General features: G+C 39.1%; 1 protein-coding gene across 2 annotated transcripts; it reads right to left on the bottom strand.

Moving 5' to 3' along the window:
* Positions 1–162: 162 nt before the first annotated feature.
* Positions 163–20,563, bottom strand: pdcd6 (programmed cell death 6). 2 transcript variants are annotated; one of them, XM_061713078.1, is made up of 6 exons: positions 20,385–20,563; positions 16,801–16,862; positions 5,910–5,954; positions 3,919–4,089; positions 3,026–3,135; positions 163–997 (listed from the first exon to the last, which is right to left on the bottom strand). In XM_061713078.1, exons 1-6 carry the CDS (start codon positions 20,465–20,467, stop codon positions 899–901), a joined length of 570 nt encoding a protein of 189 aa, XP_061569062.1. In that variant the 5' UTR covers positions 20,468–20,563; the 3' UTR covers positions 163–898. The 2 variants fall into 2 exon arrangements, with proteins under 2 accessions (XP_061569062.1, XP_061569063.1); XM_061713079.1 differs by having other exon boundaries at positions 3,931–4,089.
* Between the last annotated feature and the right edge of the window lie 2,572 nt (positions 20,564–23,135).

Below are 23,135 nucleotides of genomic sequence, written 5' to 3'. Positions count from 1 at the left end.
TTCTAGGGGTACAAACTTCTTTGTCAATGCCAGTTTCAGTAGTTTTTTTTTTAAGGCACCTTTGTATTGCAATTAAAGTACTTTTTTTTTTAAATCTTGGTCAGAGTCAAATTACACCCTTCAACACTGGATGTGTCCTGTAAATAATGAGCAAACACAGTATCAGATGGCCATTTTTTTAATAAAAGATTTATCTTTTTCTTCTTTTCTTTGTCTTTTTTTTTTTTGCACACATTTTAAGGCATCATGCACAAAAATAAGCCATACTAAAGGCATTATGCTTACCCTCCACAAAACTGATGTTCTAACATTGTAAGATTGGCTGTTAAAAAACAAAGTTGTACAAATATGGCATGTAAGCTGGCATGTCAGTGAACTTTAAAGCAGAGTATCACCTGCTTTCACAGCTTTTGTAAACATGGCTTTGAGCAAAATAGGGCAGTAAAGACAAAAGGAAAGCATGCTTTAAAGTGGGGCTAAATTTCCCTGAAAATCATGCAATGCATTTTAAGTCATATATACAATGCATTATTTTATTCTCAACAGATATTTTTTCTAAACTGTATCAGAGTTAAGACATTAAAAATGTTAACAATAAACAGACAGAAAGACGGATGTGTCAATAATATTTCCCAACCCAGAGTCACCAACACCAACGTTGTTCAGATTTGTCAACAAAGTAAAACACTACAAGATTTTCTTGAACATACAACAATAATTGCCATTTTCTTGTTTTGATGTCATAATTCATATTAAAACAATCCACCTAGGACTAAAACTAGGTTTGGAAAAAAAAAAGAAAAAAATCTTGTAGTGTGGATCGTGGCAGACATCTGGAGTGATGGGAGCTTTGGCACAGTTGTGTCCAGTTGTGCTCTTCTGTGGTCATCCGTGTGTGTTATACTACATTAAAGACCATGGATAGATATTGTTCATATGAAACCTGGATCCAGCCATCCTGGTCCGTGTCGTACCGTCTGAACACATCAGTCAACCTCTGTGGAGAAAGAAACAGAAAGTAGTACATTTAAGAACGTTTTCAATACCAAGGCCCTGTCCCAATACACCCACTACCCCTAATTTTCAGCCCTACCCCTAAATTTTGCACGTTCCCGTGAGGGTAGTGGTGTCCCAATTCCTCTTTCCACCTAGGGGTAGTGGAGAAAACTAGTGTAGTGGCTATGAATCTATCCCTACGGATCGAGGGTTTTCGGATGCTCACTAGTTGAACTAGGGCCAGAAACATTTCCCAGAATGCTTTTCGTCGTCATTTGCGGACTGAATCAAAAAAATGGCGGACATTTCTTATTTTTTAGTGAATAAAATCAATGTTTTGAGTTAGTTTCTGCATAAAAATGCGTTTTGATTACATTTCTAGCGAGAAATATATATTTTACTTTCATAATATTCACTCAGTGAATGTACATTATCACTCGTTTGCCCGTTGTTGCGAAGTCTTTTTCAAACCTCGCCAGAATAAAGGCTGATTTATGGTTCTGCGTTACACCAACGCAGACCCTACGCCGTACCCTACGCCGTAGGCTCTGCGTCGATTAAACGCGGAACCATAAATCAGCTCCGGAGCCGGCAGGCAGAAATCCCGAAAATTTCGGAGCAAATTTCTTAACAGGCGTAGCTACAGCTGTTAGATTGCATCTATTAAACCAACATTTATCTTCCTAAATGATTTATTTCAGCCAGCAGTAATTCTCCACAGAGCTGCAGGTTTCTCCCCCGGGACGACGGAGCAGGTTGACCTGACGATCACGTCTGTACTCGGGCTGCTGCTGCTCCGAGCCGGCGGCTCTTATCATCTCCGAAAACATCAGATCAAATTTCTTAACAGGCGTTATTTGGATAAACTGAGCCCAGGTTGGGGATCTTAACAGTAACTTTTACGCCTGAAAAAATATTAAAACTTAATAAAGTGGCATATTAACAGCGCTACAGCTGAAATTAAAACAGCTTTTGGCTCTCAGCTTCCTGATTTTAGTGGTGGTGCTGAAAGTAGGAGTAGTGGGAGTATTGGGACAGGGCCCTGGGAAGATTTCAAGTGCCCTAAAATCTGTGGCTTCTTTTTAAGGGGTAGTGGTAGTGAGGGAGGGCTAGTGGAAGAAAGTAGGGGGTGTATTGGGATTGGCCCCAAGTAAATATTTATTTGTTTGTGTAAAATGGGTGATGAACACTAAAAAGGCTGAGACTTTATAATCAAGGTTCAGAACATCGTTATGTCATGTTTATGCAAATACTAAACACACTTAAGAACATCATACTTTGCTTCAACTGAAGAACAGAATATTATTTTATTCCTCTTAAGACACGTATACTCTGTTTCAGTATCAATGCAAACGTTTCAGACCTTTTCAAGTATCACACATTATGCACTTTTATTTTTTTAAGACCAACTTTAAAACATAAATCAGTTACTTTGTTTTCCCAGTCAGAAAAAAGTCTATATAAAATAGTAGTGGAAAAAACTGACTGCTGTTTTATCAGAAATAGAAAGCTGAAGGTAAAGTTATCAGGTCTGGAAAACAGCCCATAAACCTGCAAGACAAAATTATGTTGAGGTACAGAAACAGCTGTGCACCTTCAGATCAATTATTCATTCGTTTGTTGTTCTAGCACCCTTCACCATGTAAATAGGCCTCCATTCAAAAAAGAAAAATCATTTTCCTGGTAAGCAGGCATGGTTTAGTGGCTTGCTGCCTTCTGCAGGTAAAAAAAACAACAAAAAACAATGCATTTGGTCTTTGCAGGTGGAAACCATGCAGTTGTTTATCTGCACAGAGATCTGTGAAATGATTGCAGCCTTCCACTAATAACTGTATCACTCAGGATGGATGTTAATACCAGGTCTAAACAGGAGCTTAGAAACATGTTCAATAACTCGAGAAGAATTTGAGCTAAAAACAGTTTTATCTCGTTGTTGAAGAGTCTAAAAACAGTCCGTGTGTTCAGTGTTGGGAGGGATGAGCAATGTCATATGAATACAGTTCGTTGTGGTTTATTCAGAGTGTGTTACCTGTAATACAACACAGCACTGGATAAAGTCATCAAAGGCCACTTGTCCCTTCCTCTGCCGGTCGAACTTATCTATCAGAGTGCCGTAGAACTGGTCTGACAGACGATAGCCTACACAAAAGCAAACAAAAACAGCAGCGATAAAGTCAAGACATCCTCCACATTTTACTTCTCAGTCTGTTTTGGATCAGTCCAGATGGAAAGGGATTTTTAATTTGTGGTTGGTCTCTATTTGGACACAGACTGGATCAGTTTGGGCAATCAACCGTTTGTCTGCTCTCTTCATCTGAGGAATTTCTGGAACATTAGTTTCCTCAAAACCAAAACAGAGAAAAGTCTCTCATGACGTCCACTGATGAGCACTTTCAAACCGACTGCGGCTGAACAAATGAGGCCATAACATCACGTCAGCTGATAACCATCACTAACAAGACTGTGAAGGACACACCGAATACGAGTTTTGGCATCAACTGAGCTCCATGACTCATGTCAGCTTAACACATAACAATAAAATAGATAAAAACATGCAAATTAAAAAAAAAAAAAAAAATCTTTGAATTTCAGAAGCAGTTTTCAAATGATGTAGTGCAGAGAAATTTAAATTTTTTAAGCTGGTCCTCATTAAAGCACCATAAAAGCTTGGGGCTTTTCACACAGTTGCTGTAACAAATAGGAGAACAAATCCAGAATTGGTCTTTAGTCTTAAAGCAGCTACACAACTTAAGCTAAAGTTATCATACCCTTCTTTTGACATGTTCCTCCAAGTATCAAGTACACTTCTACTGAACCAATGACAAGACAAAAACCTGATCTGATCACCCAGAGAGAGGACAGTCCAACAGACAGCCACGCAGCCCTCCACCAACAGGATCCAATTTAAATACAAGAGCATACTTGCAAGCTCACCAAATCCAGTCAGAGCCTGTTTGAGCTCATTCTTGTCGATGAAACCGGAGTTATCCCTGTCGTAGGTCCTGAAGATGTTCTGCCAATCTGTGATGTACTTCCACACGCCGGCGAACTCGTTGAAGTTTACGCCACCTTTATTTTCCCTGTCGAACATGGCTGGGGAGGGGAGAATGACGTACACGGTTAACAGCTATAAACACACATTTACCCGCAAGTGTCAGATAGGAATGGGCGATATTTTACCGTTCACGATATACCGTCAAAAAAATTCCCCACGGTAAGAATTTGTCATCTCGCGGTAAAAATGATAAATTCCCATTGATGACGTTTTTGTGTAAAGCTGATTTATGGTTCTGCGTTAAATCCACGCACAACGTACGTGAAGGAAGGAAGGAAGGAAAAAAGGAAGGAAGGAAGGAAAAAAGGAAGGAAGGAAGGAAGGAAGGAAGGAAGGAAGGAAGGAAGGAAGGAAGGAAGGAAGGAAGGAAGGAAGGAAGGAAGGAAGGAAGGAAGGAAGGAAGGAAGGAAGGAAGGAAGGAAAAAAGAAAGAAAGAAAGAAAGAAAGAAAGAAAGAAAGAAAGAAAGAAAGAAAGAAAGAAAGAAAGAAAGAAAGAAAGAAAGAAAGGAAGGAAGGGAAAACAGAAGGAAGGAAGGAAGGAAGGAAGGAAGGAAGGAAGGAAGGAAGGAAGGAAGGAAGGAAGGAAGGAAGGAAGGAAGGAAGGAAGGAAGGAAGGAAGGAAGGAAGGAAGGAAGGAAGGAAGGAAGGAAGGAAGTGAGCCAGAAAGAAAGAAAGAAAGAAAAAAAGAAAAAAAGAAAAAAAAAATCCCGTTGATGAGGTTTTTGTGTAACAAACATGGCGGATCTGAGTCATTCCAGTTTTGCAGTACAGGTGGACTCATTTAATTGGTTTTTATCAATTCAATTTAATTGGTGTAGTTTAGTAGCATTTAGTATCTTTTAGAGCAGTGATTTGGGGGCTCCAAAGACTGAATGTGGTGATAGATTTATAGTTTCAAAGGTGGAGTTGAATTGGTATTTTTTTATCGGGAAAAATGCCAGAAATTATCGTGATAAATTCTTTTGTCCATACCGCCCATCCCTAGTGTCAGATATGTAAAGCAGATAAGATCATTTCTGTGACGTAAGAGCCAGTGTGTCAACCCCAAACTACTCTGAAGGGCCGTCAGAAGTGCAGAGGTAACGGACCGGGTCAGATTGAGTCACACTTGACCAACCGCTGCCTCATAAGGCTGTTGTATAACGAAAGGAAACAGCTCCCCACACCAACACTCCTCTCCCCCATGAGGCTCAGTCCAATTACTTCCCAACAAAGGGAGTGTTATCACTGGATATGCTTCTTGCTGAGGGACTATGAAACAATGGATTTACTGCCAATGGTACTCCGGGAAACGGATGGAATTACAGGGATTTACTTTTGAAGTTATACAACAAATGGTGAGCAAAATACACAAGTATTGCAAAAACATCAGCATGTTTTCATTCAGAGTGAAAGCAGTAGCTGGAGCACACCTGCAGATTCAAGATAAACCAATTCAGTTACATTTGTTTACATTCTGAAGCAGAAATAAAATTACAAATCCACATTGGCACCTGTGAGTTAAATTAAAGTCAGACCTAAAATGGACGAGCTGTCATCCAAGTGCTCAACTACACTGCAGAGACTCTTTTTTTAATCTAAAACTGCAAACAGAGAAAGATCGATAGTTGGAGTCGGAGGAAACTTTATGAACAGCATTCCATTTTATTGCAGATGTTGGCTCTTTTCTCCTTTATTGATAGCTGTAGGTTTCCACTAGGAATGCAGTCCCTGACACAAAAGACAAGTTTGTTTTTGCCTTCACAACTTAATGGCTTAATCTGGTTGTCATGGCAAGGAGATAAATAAACAACATGAGTGGCCTTGGCATAAAGGTAGTGTCTGAGAGCTGGGCATGTCCCCGTCAGCGGTTACTTACAAATGATAGAGCGGACCGTCACCGGGTTGAAAGGAGTCCATGTGCCTGTGAATCAGAGGAACCAGGTTAAAATCCCATCAAAAAATACAAAAAAAAAATACCCAGAGTAACTACTCCACTTTGTATGATTGTTACAATCAGAAGACACTGTTGACAGATAAGAAAACAGCTTGAACAGGAGGATACAAAGATGACTTAAAGAAACTGAACCAAAGAAATGAACAAAAACAACAAACTCCTTTCTCCCGCTATAGACCTGCAGTGGAGCTAGGCCTGTGTTGAAAAAATTGATTTCTCAATTCTAAATCTATTCTCATATTAATTCCTAAAAATCGATTCATACGTCTAAAAAAGGATCTTGTTATCCCCAAAAAAGGAATGTTTTGTTGGACACGAGAATAACTGGTGCCATGTTTTTGCCTTTAAATATGTTTAAAGGTATGAAAACATTAAAGTGTTATAATTGCATAAATTGTCTATATTTCATTACTTTATACACTGTCTTGGGGTTACATCTGCAAAAGATGCTAAAAACCAAATGCTCAAAAATTAAAAACCAAAATAGACCGAAAATGGAACAAATAAAAATTGAATGTGGGAAAAAATAAAAGCAATTTCATCCGTCTCTGTTTCCTCCCTGGATCTGTTTGGTAATTCTGACCCACATGATGTTTCTAAAAGCAGTTCTATCAGCATTCTGGGAGCTGATTGGTCCTTACAGCATCATTAGCTGCAATACTTGCTGTTTAATCTCAATATAATACTAGTAATAATATTTTGCATAACTACAGTCATATAATTCATGCAACAGCTCAAAAAACAGTTTTAATAACACTAACCCAAATCAATATCGGAATCGAATCGGATCGAATCAAATCTTGATAATCGATTCTGAATCTTAAGAATCGGAATCGAATCGATTCTTGGCATTTGAATCGATCCCCAGCCCTAAGTGGAGCCCATCAATAGTATTTCTGGGATAATCGTATGAAAGTTTGCAAAGATGTGCAATGTCAGGATTGGATAACTGATGTAGATACTCTTACTCTGACCCCAGGCAGGGAGGCAGTGATGCTGCTGCACCAGTCAGGAAGTGAGAAAGCAGAAAGTTTTGTACCACTAACACTGAGTTTATCAGTTATTAATGTCCTTACTGACATCATTGATGCTAACAATCTGTTATGAAGAAGGACATTTGACTACTTCTACGATAAAGAAGATATTAAATGCTTACAAATAGCCACATCTGACGAGTTGTGCTTGTGGTGCCCTGACCTCAATTTGGGTACGAACATGGAATACAACATCAAATATCTGCCCCTCACAAGAGAGGTGAATGTAGCGTCCCAAAAATATCAGAACTATAGGATAAAGTACAAGCACAGTCTTATGCAGTAGTATAACAGATTAAGCACACTATCCACATAAACACAGCGATGGAAAAACCTTTGCATGCCACTTCATCCCATATATGTGTTTTGCTTCAAGACTCCAGTTTTTTCCACTTCCTCCTCTCGTACTGCCTGACCTTTTGCTAGTGAAGCAGCAATGATCTGTGTATTGACAACAGAAAACCAGAGGTCGGGTTCAGTTCCCACAGGAACAGCCACGATGAAGAGGCACTGAGAGAGGAGGGCAAAGGAAACTCACAGCAAATGCTAAAATGACCAAAGAGAAAGCAATATTTCACCACAACAGACAGATTTAAAAAGCAGGTGAAGAGGATGATCTTAGGGATTACTTTATAGTCCTTTTCCCCAAAACACAGAGTTACTTTCACTTTGAAGACCAGCTTCAACTCTAAATGAATAAACCTGTCATTTATACCTTCAGAGAATGAATGGGCTGGGTATTTTTTACGTTTATATGCTGCCTCACACTCGGCTCTTAAGTCGCTGACACTTATCAGAGCATCTAAATTCTAGCTGAGTCACCAGCTGTCCTTATGGCCGAGGAGGCAACAGGTCAATATCTGGCCCGAGGAAAAGAGACTGTGGCCTCATTCAGGAGAAAAGGGAGCCAAGAAAACAGACGAATGAGAACGATACAAAATATGACAGGAGGAGAGCCGTTATAATATGAAAAAAGGTTTTTTGTTAAAGTGTCTGGATCGATGATAAAAGGGCTGAAATTAATTTAAGGACTCAACTAACAAGATTTTAGATGCTAAAAACTGCACGTAGTCCTGGAGACGCTCATAATTTCTGGCCTTTTACTTGTTTTGTTTTACTGCTGGGCGAGGCTGTCTAGGCAGCTCTGGGACGAGGACCGAGGCTTTTACTGGGTTCGGCCAGTACTCTATATTCATTTTTATCTGCTGCGGAGGACTATGCAACAAATATCAGATATCACAAGATACACGTGTGGACTAATTTGTTGGAACCCTTTCATTAAAGAAAGAAAAAAGCAATGGAGATCATTCAAAACTGACAAAAGTAATTATAAACAATAATTCACTGAAAATCAGACATTGCTTTTGAATGGCGGTGCAACAGAATCTTTAAAAATGAGTAATGAAGAGCCCTGGGTTGCTCAATGGGTTGAGTCTGCACCATTTACAGAGGCTGTAGTCCTCCCAGGTTCGAGTCCTAGCCTGTCGCTCTTTACTGCACGTCTTTCCCTCTCTCTCTGCCCATTTCCTGTCTACCTATTTTCCCAATAAAAGGCCACTAGCGACACAAAAAAAAAAAAGAGTAATGAAACTGTCCTCTATAAATTAGTTGGTAAGAGTGGGCTTGGTATCTTGGTGTTCACCACACTTAACATGGACCAGAAGAAGATAAAGACAATTCTAGACAAGCACGTTTAAAGGGCACCACTGTGAAACATGGAGACTGAGGTTTGGACATCTGGTACCAGCTGTCTTGAATCTGTGGAGGTGCAATAAAACCTCTAGAGCACAAAGACATTCCAGAGACAAATGTGCTGCCCAGTGTCAGAAATCTTGTTCTCAGGTGATCAGTCCTGCACTAGGATAATGGACCAAAACTCACAACCAAAAACACCCAAGAATGACTTAGAACAAAACATTGAACTATGAGTCCTGATGTAAATCCTACTGAACCTCTGTGGAAAGAGCTGAAACATTCAGCCTGGAGAAGGAACCCTTCAAACCTCTGATGAGGAGTGGACTAACCTACCCGTCTACAGGTGAAGAAGTCTCACAGTTACAACTATCGCTTTACGATTGCCTCAGAAGTAGGGCTGTTCGATTTTGCCCAAAAATAAAATCTCGATTTTTTTCTCTCAAAATCCGATTTTCGATTACGATTATTTTGTGAATTGACAAAAGGCAAAGAAATGATTTCAAATATGCTGTTTTTTTATTGAACATTTGCCCCATTGGGCTTTAAGTGCAAACTTTGCTCTTATTAAACCGAAAATAAATGAATAAAGTGCAAAACTCTGTAAAATAAGTTGAAAAAAAGTTTTAAAAAATATAATAAAATATAAAGTTTTATCTCTGAAAAAAAAAAATCAGCAAATCAGCACTTGCAAACATACTGTAAGTTATATTTCCAATTAAATAAAACAAGACATTTTCTAATTAAACTAAACTGGGTCTTTCATGCTAAATAATAATGCAACCCATGAAGGAGGTAGAGGTGTGTAATGTCAGTCATTACATTTGCTGTTCACATTTGCAAGTTTTTTGCAGGAACACGAGCCGGTCTACCGCATCTGGCTTGAGGGATGCCCGGTGGCATGTTACAACGCCCCCTCCTACACTAAAGAGCCTCTCCATGGGGCACTTGTCGCAGGTATTGAGAGGTATTTCCATCAATCATTAATATGGTATCAATCATTAATATGTGTGCAGCCAAGGTTAAAAAAAAAAAAAAGTGAAAAATCAATTTTACGATTTTCACGTTTTAACATCGTTCTAATTACATAATCGCGATTACGATTTAACGATTTAAATTCAGAAGGTTGTGAAATTAAATGCTAAGTAGAGGACACTGACAATCTTTTTTTCCAAGGCCACTTTCATCATTTTGTTTTTAATCAATTAATTCTGTTGAGAAACATCTGAAAGGCAATGTTTGACTGTCACTTAGTCAAATTTTAGTATTATTATTATTTTATCAGTCTCTATTTATTTCAGGGAATATTGTGGGGTTTTCCTGTTGTTAATGGAAAGCTACCAACGAATTTTTCCACGTCTAAACCGTCTTATAATTCATTTTTACCATTTGGTCTCTCCTGGCCACATTATCAGCTTCACTTTGATTGTATCATTGAACTGTTAAATCATCAATCAGATCAAAGTCCAACTGAGAAACTTTCAGGTGAGCCTTAATATTACCGCATTAAACTGGACTCAACTGGATTCAGGCGGGATTTAGTCAAACTCACATGAGGATAAGAAAAGAGAAGAAAAAGAAAGACACAAAAGCAATTAAATGTAAACATCATGGAGCACCAACAGCAGGACAAAACAAGACTGTCAATCATGTTTGTGCATATTTTAACCCTGGAAAATGTAAATTAACCTGATATCAAAGGGACTGGTTCATGTATGTTAATAAATTCACATTGATATTCTTCCCTCATGTAGTGAGTGAGATACTCGATGCAAATGCGCATGTGAACGCACTAACAAAAGTTGTATTGTCCCTGTGAGAGCCAGGCGTGTGCTCAATGTTAAATAATTTAATAAAATAAATGAATCTAATAATAAAAAAGACCAAGGGTTGAACCATCGTTCATATCTTGTTAGTGATGTGCAACAGAGCCCTTCTAGAGAGCATAACCCGTTTCAACCAAGTCAACCGTTACAAAGCCTATTTAATACCATCAATTCGGTTTTAAACATCTAACGAGCTCCTTCAAATGTTCTATTTTTAGTTAAACCCGCAAGGTGAGACAAAGACGCTAGGTATTTACCAATATTTTATCTGAGACAAGCACATTTCCAAATATGTCCTGTACACGGAGAAGAACTGGCATCTGCATTAATGTTGTTCCAGCAATAAAAGAGTAAAAAATATATTTACAAGCTGTGATCTTTGTAAGCACTGATTCTTTGACTCACACACAAACATTTCCCAGCAGGATCTAGCTGTGAGGTCACGGTGAACGCTGTGCTAGACAGACTGCGGCTGCTCGGTGTGAGGCGGTCAGCTTGTGTGCGTCTGACAGACAATACGCGCTCTGTCCCGCCATACACTGGACTCCCTCACTGGCAAACCACACTGCCAACGGTGATGTGGACTGAAGTACGGAGACGAGGGAGGAGGGGAAAGAAGGAACGAAAAAAGGTGAAAAAGAAGGCAAGTCTGTGGAAAAACTAGTGTAAGCAAATGTATAACGGCCGCGGGGGAGCTCAGGGGGACTCTTGTACTTAAATACTTTACATACGCCGGCGGACATTCATATTAACTCTTCCAAACACTTTCTGAATGTTCAGCTATACAGGTCACAGAGTTGATCCACAGATTTGAACCCAAAAACACATGAACCACATCCCGTCTGACCAAGTTGGAGGGTTTACAGTGAAAAAATGACTTATTGCTACAGTTCAGTTTATTCAGCTGTATCAGTTTAAATCCACAAATCATACACCTCCATCCTAAAGTCCCCAGGGATCGGATGTATCAGAACAAGCCTGGGTGAAGGGAGGCACACCCTGTGATCTGTGGGGCCGACTTTCATTTCCAACTGTTAAAGTCTATTCATTTACTTTGTCATCTAAACTAAACTTCTCATTTGCACGTAGTAACTATTTAATTCCCGAGGGATAATCATTTGTCTTATCTGGGCGTTTGCTGTGCAGAGTAGCTGTATTTCAAAAGGCAAAGCGCGTCTCTCTCAACACAAGACACAGAAATGGGCGGGGGGGATTTATATATTCTCAATCCTACCTATCAGTCAAAAAAAGAAAGAAAGAAAGTGACCTAAATGTTTTGTAAATTGTTAATCACTGCTCATTGGTCTCACATTTATGAGGTACCAGACACCGGGTCAGTCACCTCTTCTGTGAAGTACCGTATTTTCCACACTATAAGGTGCACTTAAAATCCTTAATTTTTCTCAAAAACCGGCAGTGCCACTTATAATCAGGTAGGAATTTTGTTGTGTTTACTGATCTCAAACCAATTTTATGAGGTACACACTCAAAAACATGGTTCAGTTTTATTGCAACTTTGGTAAGTGAGAAGCCGCTCCGCTTGATTGATTATCAGACCATTCAGGTGACGCATTAAAGTCAGCCCTTGGCTTGGTTTGTAACGTTAGATAACTATACTAATTATACTAAGTATACTAATTATATAGCGCTGGCAAGCAACCATCATCCAACAACTAGTCCATGTTACCTTACTTTAATTAGACGTCAAACCAACGTTACGTTTTTTGCATAAACCCAATTTTCAAATCTACATCATAATCCAGTTATAATCAAATGTTGTTCCAACCTCACACCAACTTCAGGTGTCCGCCATCAGTGGCTACGTTTACATGCAGTCAAAATTCGGGTTATTGCTTATATTCCGGTTACTGAGACATTCGGAATATTCCGTTTCCATGCGTGAGCAAACAGGACTATCCCTGTATACATGGTGATTAATCATTCGGGATATCTGGATCAAACCAGCGACGCGCGGAGAACGTGATGACGCAATTACCGTCATTTCCGCTTCTTCTTCCTGTATCCAAATTCAAAACAAATGCAGCTTCGCACAACTTTTCGCTCACCTTCTTGTAAATCTCGCTATCCCGGTACTTTCTACCGTCTACAAATGCAGAAATGTTCATATCTTTCATTACATTTATGAAGTGATTAGTCTCCTCCTGGTCTTGCGTTTCTCCGTGTTTATAAGAACTTCCTGGACTCAAAAGACCAGGATTCCTTGTGAACAGAGCATGCGCAGAAAACAAATTCCTGTTCTGTTTGATGGGGATATTCCGTTAGGCGTTTACATGACCGAATATTCGGGTTTTAAAAGGAGTAACCCAGGGGTCATATTCGGGTTTTTAAAAACCTGAATATGAGCAAATTCTGGTTATTCAAAAGGGGTTATTGGTGTTTACATGGCCGTGCAAAACCGTGTTATTGCTAATATTTGGGTTTTAAAAAGGGTTATTGACTGCATGTAAACGCAGTCACTGGCAACAATGAACCAATCAGAGAACAGGACGTAGTACGTCGCTGACCTCCGCCACTTTTTATTAGTGGATTTGTGGAAGACGAATGATTTAAAATGTGAGAGTATTTTTCTGTTTTAGTTACAACTGAACAATATTGGATAGTTATTGTGAACGAGTTGAATAAAGTTCAACTTACCAGACTGTTTTATTTCTCTATACATGTTTTATCATGCGCCTTATGTATGAAAATAAACCCGTTCATTGATATTGTGCCTTATAATGCGGTGCGCCTAATGGTCCACAAAATACGGTACACAGGAAAAGATACAACAGGTTCAAGGAAGGATCAGACCATTATTCAAAAATGACACAGTCTAAAAGAATGAGCGAATGAGACATGATCCCGTCCACCAGTCACAACAGGCCTTGTAAAGCATCACAGAAGAGTTCATGATATTCTTTCCACTGAATGGTAAATATCAGTGCTGACTTCATCTCATTCCACCGAAGGAGAGCAGAGGTCTAGAAACCGGTGCCAACGCTGAACCGTTAAGGCGTTGCTGATCAAGCCCTGCCGTTCAGGCAGTTCTGCATGTCAGCAGCTTTTTAAAAATACTGCTGCTTTTAAATGCTTAAAGAAATAACTAAAGTGAGTGTAAATCTGTGTGCGTGGGACAGCAGGGGAGCCAAGCAGAAAGTTGTATATCTGCTCAGCACTGACAAATGGGAGGATGGAGCGGCAAAAAAAAGCCTCGTTTATAAACATATGGCCGAGCTTCTACAAGGAAGACGCCCAACGCAGACCTGCACAGAGCCAATCAAGGTCTGATCAGGAACCATCCTGAACTGAGACGGAAAAGGGCAGGGAGGACAAAGTGATGCATGGATGGATAGTGGGATGAGGAAAGGAAGATAAGTGAGAGAAACGAGATTTTGAGTGAGAGAGGACAAACAGTAAAGGACACTGAAGGATGCTGAATGAGAGTTAATCTTGAAGAAAGAGTTTTAGTTTGAAAACTTAGCCACTTATTTGTGAGTTTTAATCAACATTAACATTTAATTTGTTTGAGTTATGCATTCAGAAGATACAACTTCATGATGGAGTGGTTTCTGAAATTAGAAAATGCAAAACGCATCAAAAGAAAAATGAGAATTTCTACCAACCAGAACAGTGATGGAGATTCACTGAACTGAAAAAAGAAATAATAACAATAATAATAATAATGATGATGAGACATGGCTTGGTTAATGCATGGCATGAGCTGCAGAGCTTTGACAGGCTGTACAGTGCTGGCAGGACTGGTGGCTTTAGCACGCAAGCTGCAGGACAGGATGCAGTGCAGCGGGTTCAGCGTCACGGGCTCTGTTTCATATCGCAACGAGCCTAATGAACTGGCAGGGACTGGACCGGGAAACCTGCTGTTGTCTACAAGAACACAGCGAGGTACGAGCTCTGTATACACAACACTCGCACACAGGAACACACAAATATGCCAAACCTTGGCAAACAATTGGATGAAACAAGAAACACAGGCATACTCTTGATGGATACACAAGTCTGTGCATGCACGCTCAGACACTCATCAGTATGCTGAGCCAGAGCTGCTGCGCAGCCTGATAACGGCTTCGTTCACTGCTGCTGGCTTCAATACGGGCTTTTTTTTACTCCCCCCTTTGAAGTGCCCCGAAAAATGGGTTTCTGCGGAGTGCGACCTGCCTAAAAAGTCTTTGAAAAGCTGTTGCAAAATTCAGACACGAACTTGACAGGTAATTTAATACAAAGAAACAAACATCAACCTGTGCGTGAGTTTCTGGGCGAGCAAATCTTAAAAGAAAAATGAGTATGGTTTAACCCCGCTGCCTCACTGCAAGCGAGGTCAAGCAGCAGTGTTGGTAAGCGGAGGTCTGCGTGAGGTGAAGAGGACACTGCTCTGATATGGCAGCTGCTCTCAATCAAAGCTGAATTATTTCACCAGGACGAAGCAGAAAAGATGCATCACCTATTCAGTACTTCTCTTCAGTGCTCTCCTTTTTGTTAAGGAAGAGCTGTGTGAAGTGATAAGTTAATCCTGTTTGAATCCTCCTCCTCCCGAGCTGCACAAACCCAAGAGTGACTGCACTTCCATCATTAGCAGCTGTAATCCCCGTGTTGCATCCCTGGGTTACTCTCACAATGATCGTTTCAATCATTTCTACTCTGGCTTTAATCAGATTTTCACCCAGCCGCTCATTTAAAAAAAAAAAAAAACTTTATTTTTAAGTCATTAAAAACACAGCATGGGGCTTTTAAAGAGAATATAATCGTACAGATTAATTATTTTTGAAAGTAAAATATGTTTATACATGGCTGATTGAGCCATAGAATTATAACCATAATCACTATAGTAATTTCCTAATCGTTCACGGACACTGGAAACAAATGAAATGCTTTTAAATTAGCTGAATTGTTGGCTAAACTCTCACTTTGCATTGTGGTTTTAACTGAACTGAATGTGCCACAGCCTGGCGGGGACTGATTTTAACCTTTAAGGAGAGAAGCCCCAGTCAGGCAGACTAATAACTGAAGATAACACAATCATTGCAAAAATGAAAAACAGCTAAATGTTTAATAGATCTGCATTATCTTGTTATGGTTATTGAACAGTTGAATCATAAATAGTGCAGTGCATTCTTTGAGACATAAACTTGCCACAAGCCTGCTATTATCGCAATGTATTTCAAAGCGATCTAAGGCATTTTTCAATTAACTGGTAAAGCAAGTTTGAAGCTAACTATTGGCATTTCATGGAAAATATGCATCAGCTAGAAGTGAATAAATGCAACTTGACTAATTGCTATAATAAAACAGAGACACAGTCACCAACATGAAACAAAACAGACATAAAAAATGAAGTAAAAACAGAAAATAAAAACTGTGTCCTCATCAACATACAACAAAACATGATGTTCTTCAGGAAGTTGTTACTTCTTTTTATTATAGTTTGTTATTGTTTCATGTTTGATGTCAGAAATGTCTGATCACTCGAATAACTTAGTCCTTAAATTAACACGTTTGGCAACATGAGTTCCCTCTCCACACCAGCGTCCAACACAATTTTGCACAGCGAGTTTGGTTGGATTTGATAATAAAGAGGCATCCAGTACCAGGTGACTGTGGATGAGTTTGTTAATGAACACTTTTCCTTTGTAGTTCGTAGCCAGTTATAGACACAACACAAGCCTTAGATGCAACACTGTGATACCACTGTAGAGTAAAATAGTTTAGCCCAAACAACACCTGCAGTTTATGACAATACAAGGCACTATCACAATAAATTACAACTTTTTTTTTGAGTGGAAAGGTATTTTTTTTAAAGCCCATAATCCCGTAATCTTATATATGAAGACTGTGTTTTATTTTTCTTTCATTAAACAGACACTAAAGTAAAATCTCTTGATGAACATCCTTTAACAATGTGATGACAAACTTTTCACCTCGTTCTCTTTTGTCCCGAGATAAAAATAAAACCACGCTACTTTTCATCCAATTCACCTGCCAACCAGGGATAAAAATACATTCTCAAAACCATTTTCTGCTAAAGCTTGGCAGCTCCTGAAATCAGAGAGCGGCAAAGACCAATGATGTGTTTCGAGAAGATGGGAAAGAGGCAGAGAGCTTAAAAGAAAGACATAAAAAGGAAATAATACAGAATGGGGTTAAAATGAAAGAAGACAGAAGACTTTAGGACAAAAGGAAACTGAGGAAGGACAAATTATGAAAATGTGAAGAAAAAGATTACATTTGTGACGCATGGACACGTACCATTCGATAAGGCTTGCTGAAGTTCTGAGTCTGATATCACTCCACTTCTGTCTTTGTCAACCCTGGGGAGGAAAAGACAGATTACATATCGCCTGCTTTAACCACTTCACACCCACACACACTCCAACACACAATAGCATACACGGATGAGCACTCGCCAACTGAAACTTTATCCCCCTGGGCAGCAAGCATTAGTGTTTCAGCACTGCGGGCAATGAATGAAGCTCTATGATCAGGAAACACAAGGCTGCTTGTACGCTCGTACCTGCAGGCCAAGTTCAGTGTCTGTGTGTTGATAAACATGCATGTTTCCTTTGTTGAGGCCAGTACAGAGTACAGGGTCAGTGTTAGAGAATCTCAGATGCTAGAGCTTGTTTTTTAAGCAGGCATTCAGATGAAACGTCCTTGAAGGACATCAACCTGTGGCATTAATCAACAGAACTAACCGCTGTGCTTTCATATTTGCTGCCGGTTTTTGACCGAATAGTTACGTGACTGCTCCAGCTTTAATCACACTAACTTTGTGTGTGGCTCTTATAAAAAGCTATGATGAAACAGTAGCGGAGTACTGGACTAATTACGCTTCTGTGGGTGACACTCAATACATCTGGATAACTGTACCGTTTCCTGTATTATACACCGCTCATTGTTTGAGTACACATATAATTAAAGGGCTTAACAGGAAATGTAGCTCAAAAGAAATCATAGTATTAAACTTTAAATTTGATTAGGACTACAAGTGCATTGTACAGTATGTTTTTACTACTATGGAGGGACGATAAAGGCTGACAATACTCTAACAGAGTGCCAGCTTTCTAGTAAATGAAGAAAATAGAGACTTGTTACGTCATACAGCTACTACCTTTAAGATGCATTAACATCTCAAGTAAATTTGCTAAACAGAGCTGTGAGTTTTCTGATTACGTACAGACTTAAAACCATTAAGAGCCTGGATTGTGACACAAATACCAGCTCTCAGGTGGCGCTGAAATGCTGTTTGGTCAAACATGCAGTGACTCAGTTATTCCATAGCAACCTCCCTAATTTAACCCGCTGACAGTTCTCAGCAAACAAGCACAGTCTGAGTACCAGGAGAGATGAGGAGGGAGGGGAGGAGACGGGAAAACCCCAATGACACGCTCAGAGAAAAAAGAAAAAGAAAAAAAATCGGGCCATCCCAGAGAGACTGGTTCTTTTTGTGATGCATTACAGTTATCCAACCTCGCCATTTCTGAACCTCACATGGTTTCCTATGTAGTGATCAAATACATGTGTGTGCGAAATTCAAACCGTCTAATTTAAGAAAAATAAACAAAAGAGACCTAGCTAGAGGAGAAAACTGTTTCTTCATAAATGAAGTCCTTGTGAGAGTGAAGGAGAGCAGTTGTGGGGTGGGTGCAACCTTTACCCAGCACCAACAGATTAATTCAAAAGGTGTGTATGTGAGAGAGTAGCAGTAACTTTTCTTTCCATTTCCCCATCTTCCTCTTAGTAACCCACTCCACCTCAGGCATAAAAAACCTCCACAAGAAAAACGGGAGCGCATCATTAAAACTCCCTCTTGCCTCCAGAACAGAAACCATCTGGTGTTTCCAGCTCACATCGTCAAACACAGGACGTGCACGCGTCGCAGGACCACAACATAAAACTGCCACGACTGACTGGGTTAATCTGCTAATCTGCTCATATTTTCCTATGTTTCACTTTTTCCCATTAAACAATCTGGTTGGAAACAGCTAGGGAACAACGCCCACTCTGCTTTCCACATAAAAAACAGATTCAAAAGTCCGGCTAGGGCAGAGCGGGGAAAAAATAAAAGCTACTTTTAAAGAAATATGGAAAAAAACAAAAAAATCTGAGTCCAGTTTTCCATTTCTGAAGTTCAAGTAGTCAGTATTACCAGGCACTCAGTGAATGTGATGTTTTTCCATCATAGCAACAAATCTGTGTTGTTGATCCAAAACAGAAGTTGATCTTTACATGTAGAGGGCTGGGACCAAACATATTTAACATACCGTCATCACTGATTAGAAAGCAGATAATAGGGGAAATGAGATGATCAATCAAGCATTAAGTTATGGAATATAATACATTTAATACATAAACTCAGGTTACTAGTAAACTGCAACATGATACAGATTCCCTTCACGTTCAAATGTGTGAAAAGATTATGCATATTATTCTCCAATCTGCTATTCCCACTTGGTTTAACACAGGAAAAAGTGAGTTACAACGTATGAATGGATTCCTATAAGCAGAAGGCCGGTGAGTCATGAATTGGTAGGTGTGTTTGTGTGTTCAGGACACACACACACTCCTTCTCCTCCTCCTCCTCCTCAACTATGCTCTATTGACTCTGATCACATGACTGAGGGAATTCCAGCGCAGCTGCCAGGTTTTCACAACCGGGCCCCCAGATGAGGAAGCACATATGAGCACACACGTCTCATGACAGTCGTAATGCTTGTACATGTCTGACCGCCCTCATTGTGATTACATACTCGTACAGTCATCACAGTCTCTGTGCCGTTTTGGTGACAGTGAATGAAACGATACAAGTATTTGAATTAAAAAAAGAAGTTCATGGGACAAAATGTCCAGCTTGATTTCTTTTTTCTTTTTTTTCCTAGAAGCTTGCATCACACATAAATAATTTGTTAAGCTTGGTTCAAGCCTTGCTTGAACTGCAGCATTTCAATGGTGAGAAATCCTCTGCAGTGTTGCATAACTCTATAGCTTATTATTACCAGGGGCCAAACCATATTAACATTTCCCTGCCTGCTTACTACTATGACTGTCACCACTGATGACAGTCAGAATCGGAGTATGGTAAAATAGAGGAGCTTGAAAGCCCCATCAACAGGGGTGGAAATATAACATGCACCTAATGTTCTTGTTTCGTACTCTGTGATTGGATCTAATATTGATTTATTCCTTTATTTTCTATTTTTTGGAAACCCTATACTGACCGATGTGGGTCTGTGTTGGTGCTAATGTGCCAGAAGAAGTCCTTAAACACATGAGTGAAGGAGAAATGAATGAAGTTTGAGAACTGTTTTGTCTTTCTTTTTCAGGGAGAACCTACTGAAACCCCTTCAAGGACTCGTGGAGGTCTTTGAACACAGGTTTAGAAACTCTCACTGCAGGTTCAGGGTCAGATTCTTACATCTGACTCCATTACAACACATTTTAAAGCTACTAAAACCACGAGCCGACGGTATAGTAGCAGTAATGCATCATAAGATAGTGTGATAGTTTTGCATATGCTGTCTCAGTACTAGACCTGACACTGGAGGAGGATCCCCACTACTCAGATCTAACCTTAGGAATGTCACTCATTTGAAAACGGACCCCGTGACGCAAAAATAACTGAAAAGACGCGAGAGTCGAGGCAAAAAAAGGAGCTGTCAATGAAATATTTAAGCCTGATTTATGGTTCCGCGTTGAATCGACGCAGAAGGTACGACGCACCCTACGCCGTAGGGTACGCGGCGACGCGCACCGCTCTGCGTCGGTGTAACGCGGAACCATAAATCATCGGTCCCCCTCTCTCCGTCTCCCCGTCCCCAGCTCCCTCCACTCACCTCTGGAAGATATTCCACAGAAAGCCCTGGTCCGGCGGCGCGTTCAGGTGCGGGGGGGCTCGGTACGGACTGTGATACGCCATTTTCAAGGAAATGCTGTGTGAAAGAGTCCTCAGGGCGAGTGCAGAGCGCTTCCTCCCGCTGCAGCCGCTTCAGTCAGCCCTCTCTTCTCTCTCGCGCAGGCGCGGCCACGTCCAGCAGAGCGCGCTCCCGCGGCGGTGACGTCACTCCCCCCTCTGCTTTCCGCTGATTAAAAATAGCATCTTTAGAAATACTGAAACTGGCTTGTCACGAAACTCCCGCTTATAAACATGTATTGATTCTTTTAATTAAAAAATTAAAATTCAATTGAAATGATAAGAACCGTAATTGCCTTGTACGATTCCTGTTGAACCTAGATTATGTCTATTACATGTATACCCTGAAGACTTTGGTGCAAATGCAAAGAAAAGAAAGCTCATAGATTTTTGTTTGTTACAAGTCAAAAGAGTAATAGCTTTGAAGTGGAAGGATGTTCACAGTCCTAATTCCACCCAGTGGTTAAAAGAGATGTCTTCACATTAACATACATTCTAAGAATTTAATGACACGTGGTCACCCTTCTTACATTTTATGGACAATCTGCCCCATGATTCTCATGAACAAAGATAAGATGACAATAATTTATTTATTTTTCCCTTGAGTTAAGTCCTTTTATTTTCTTTATTTTCTTTTATTCTTTCTTTTATTCTTTACTTTTGATTATTATTACTAGTTATTTTATGTATTCACATATTTTCTGTTGAGTACTTTTGCTGAGGACCTTGGGGGGTGGGGGGGTTTTGGGCTTGTTATGTATGTTTTGTATGTTGGTTATTAGAGTGAAAATCAATAAACAGAATTTAAAAAAAAAAAGAACCATAATTGCCCATCGCGTGAGAAATAACGTGACATACCATAATGATTTTATTCAAAGCAAAAGAATAATATTGTCAAAATACAAAAAATAGGTAATTGGATGAGATTAATAATACATAATTTTTTATTATTATTTATTTATTTTTTAATTGATTATTCTTTATTTCAGTATTTAATCTCTGTAACATCACCAACGAGTTTACTGTACAAGAAGCTCTGTTTTTTGTTAATAAAAGTGATTACATTTACTTGTTCAACTTGGCACACAGGAGTGTTCCCCTTTTTCATAAATATTTGATTTGATAATGACATTGTATAAATAATGGTAATAGCAGATCCATAGTTGAGCTCCACAACCTTTTCTGAAACAAATACTTAAAGAGCGTAGTTTTGTTTTGAAGTAAAGATGATTCTTGAGTCACTGATACCAACAAAGTCTATACAAATGTGTGATAAGACAAAACAGCCACATGATATAAAAATGGTCCACATAAGAAAAAAAGGTTGAGTCCTGCACACATAGTCCAAAAATCCAGGGTGGGGGGTGGATGAGTCCAGGATGTTGGGAATCCCCATGATGAGTCCTGGGTCAAGGTTTCTCCTTTTGTCACTCCGGCCTGTATTCAATCCTTCTCTCAATCGCTGTCAACTTTTCATTGAGGGTGGCCAGACGAGATCGACAAGACATATCAAATGAGTTAAGGAAGTCAGTAATTTTCTTAATGCTGCTTGTAATGATTGATTAAAATGTAATTACTTCTACGTACTCTCGATTCGCCCAGTCTTGATGGATCTCTCTCTGCACTGGGTCCTCCATGTTGGATCTGAGTCGCCACACGTAAAAATTACATAATTTAAACGTATATAAAGCACATTATACATTCCACCCACTGAGAAGAGGGGTTATTATGAGTGACTTATTTTTCAAAAGAGTTTTTGAATATGTATTTCATGTTATAACCATATTTTGAACATAAATAGCTGGCTTTCATCATACAGTGATAAACACGCCTTCAAGTTGTTCCAAAGTAATTCAAAAGACGTCCAGAAATGTTTTACTTGGTATGTACAGTATGTGTACATACATACAAACATACATACATACATACATACATACATACATACATACATACATACAAACATACATACATACATACATACATACATACATACATACATACATACATACATACATACATACATACATACATACATACATACATACATACATACATACATACATACATTACATACATACATACATACATACATACATACAAACATACATACATACATACATACATACATACATACATACATACATACATACAAACATACATACATACATACATACATACATACATACATACATACATACATACATACATACATACATACATACATACATACATACATACAAACATACATACATACATACATACATACATACATACATACATACATACATACATACATACATACATACATACATACATACATACATACATACATACATACATACATACATACATACATACATACATACATACATACATACATACATACATACATACATACATACATACATACATTACATACATACATACATACATACATACATACATACATACATACATACATAATATGCGCATAAAATTGTTAAGTTTCTTTACATTTTTTTAATGTAGTTGTTGCTTTTACAGGTGTTTTTTGTGTGAATTTTGATAACAATCGGCTTTCAGTTTAAGGAACTGCTTTTTATCAATAATAAAAAAAGGAAATAATTACTTTAAAATACTATATGTGATGTCTTAATATGGTTGTGAAACAAATCTAAAAGTAAAGGGAAAAGCA

The sequence above is a fragment of the Cololabis saira genome, chromosome 22 (assembly GCF_033807715.1).
Source record: "Cololabis saira isolate AMF1-May2022 chromosome 22, fColSai1.1, whole genome shotgun sequence".
Taxonomy (NCBI): domain Eukaryota; kingdom Metazoa; phylum Chordata; class Actinopteri; order Beloniformes; family Belonidae; genus Cololabis; species Cololabis saira.
The sequence above is the reverse complement of the archived record's forward strand: the minus strand, read 5'-3'. Positions and strand labels throughout refer to the sequence as shown.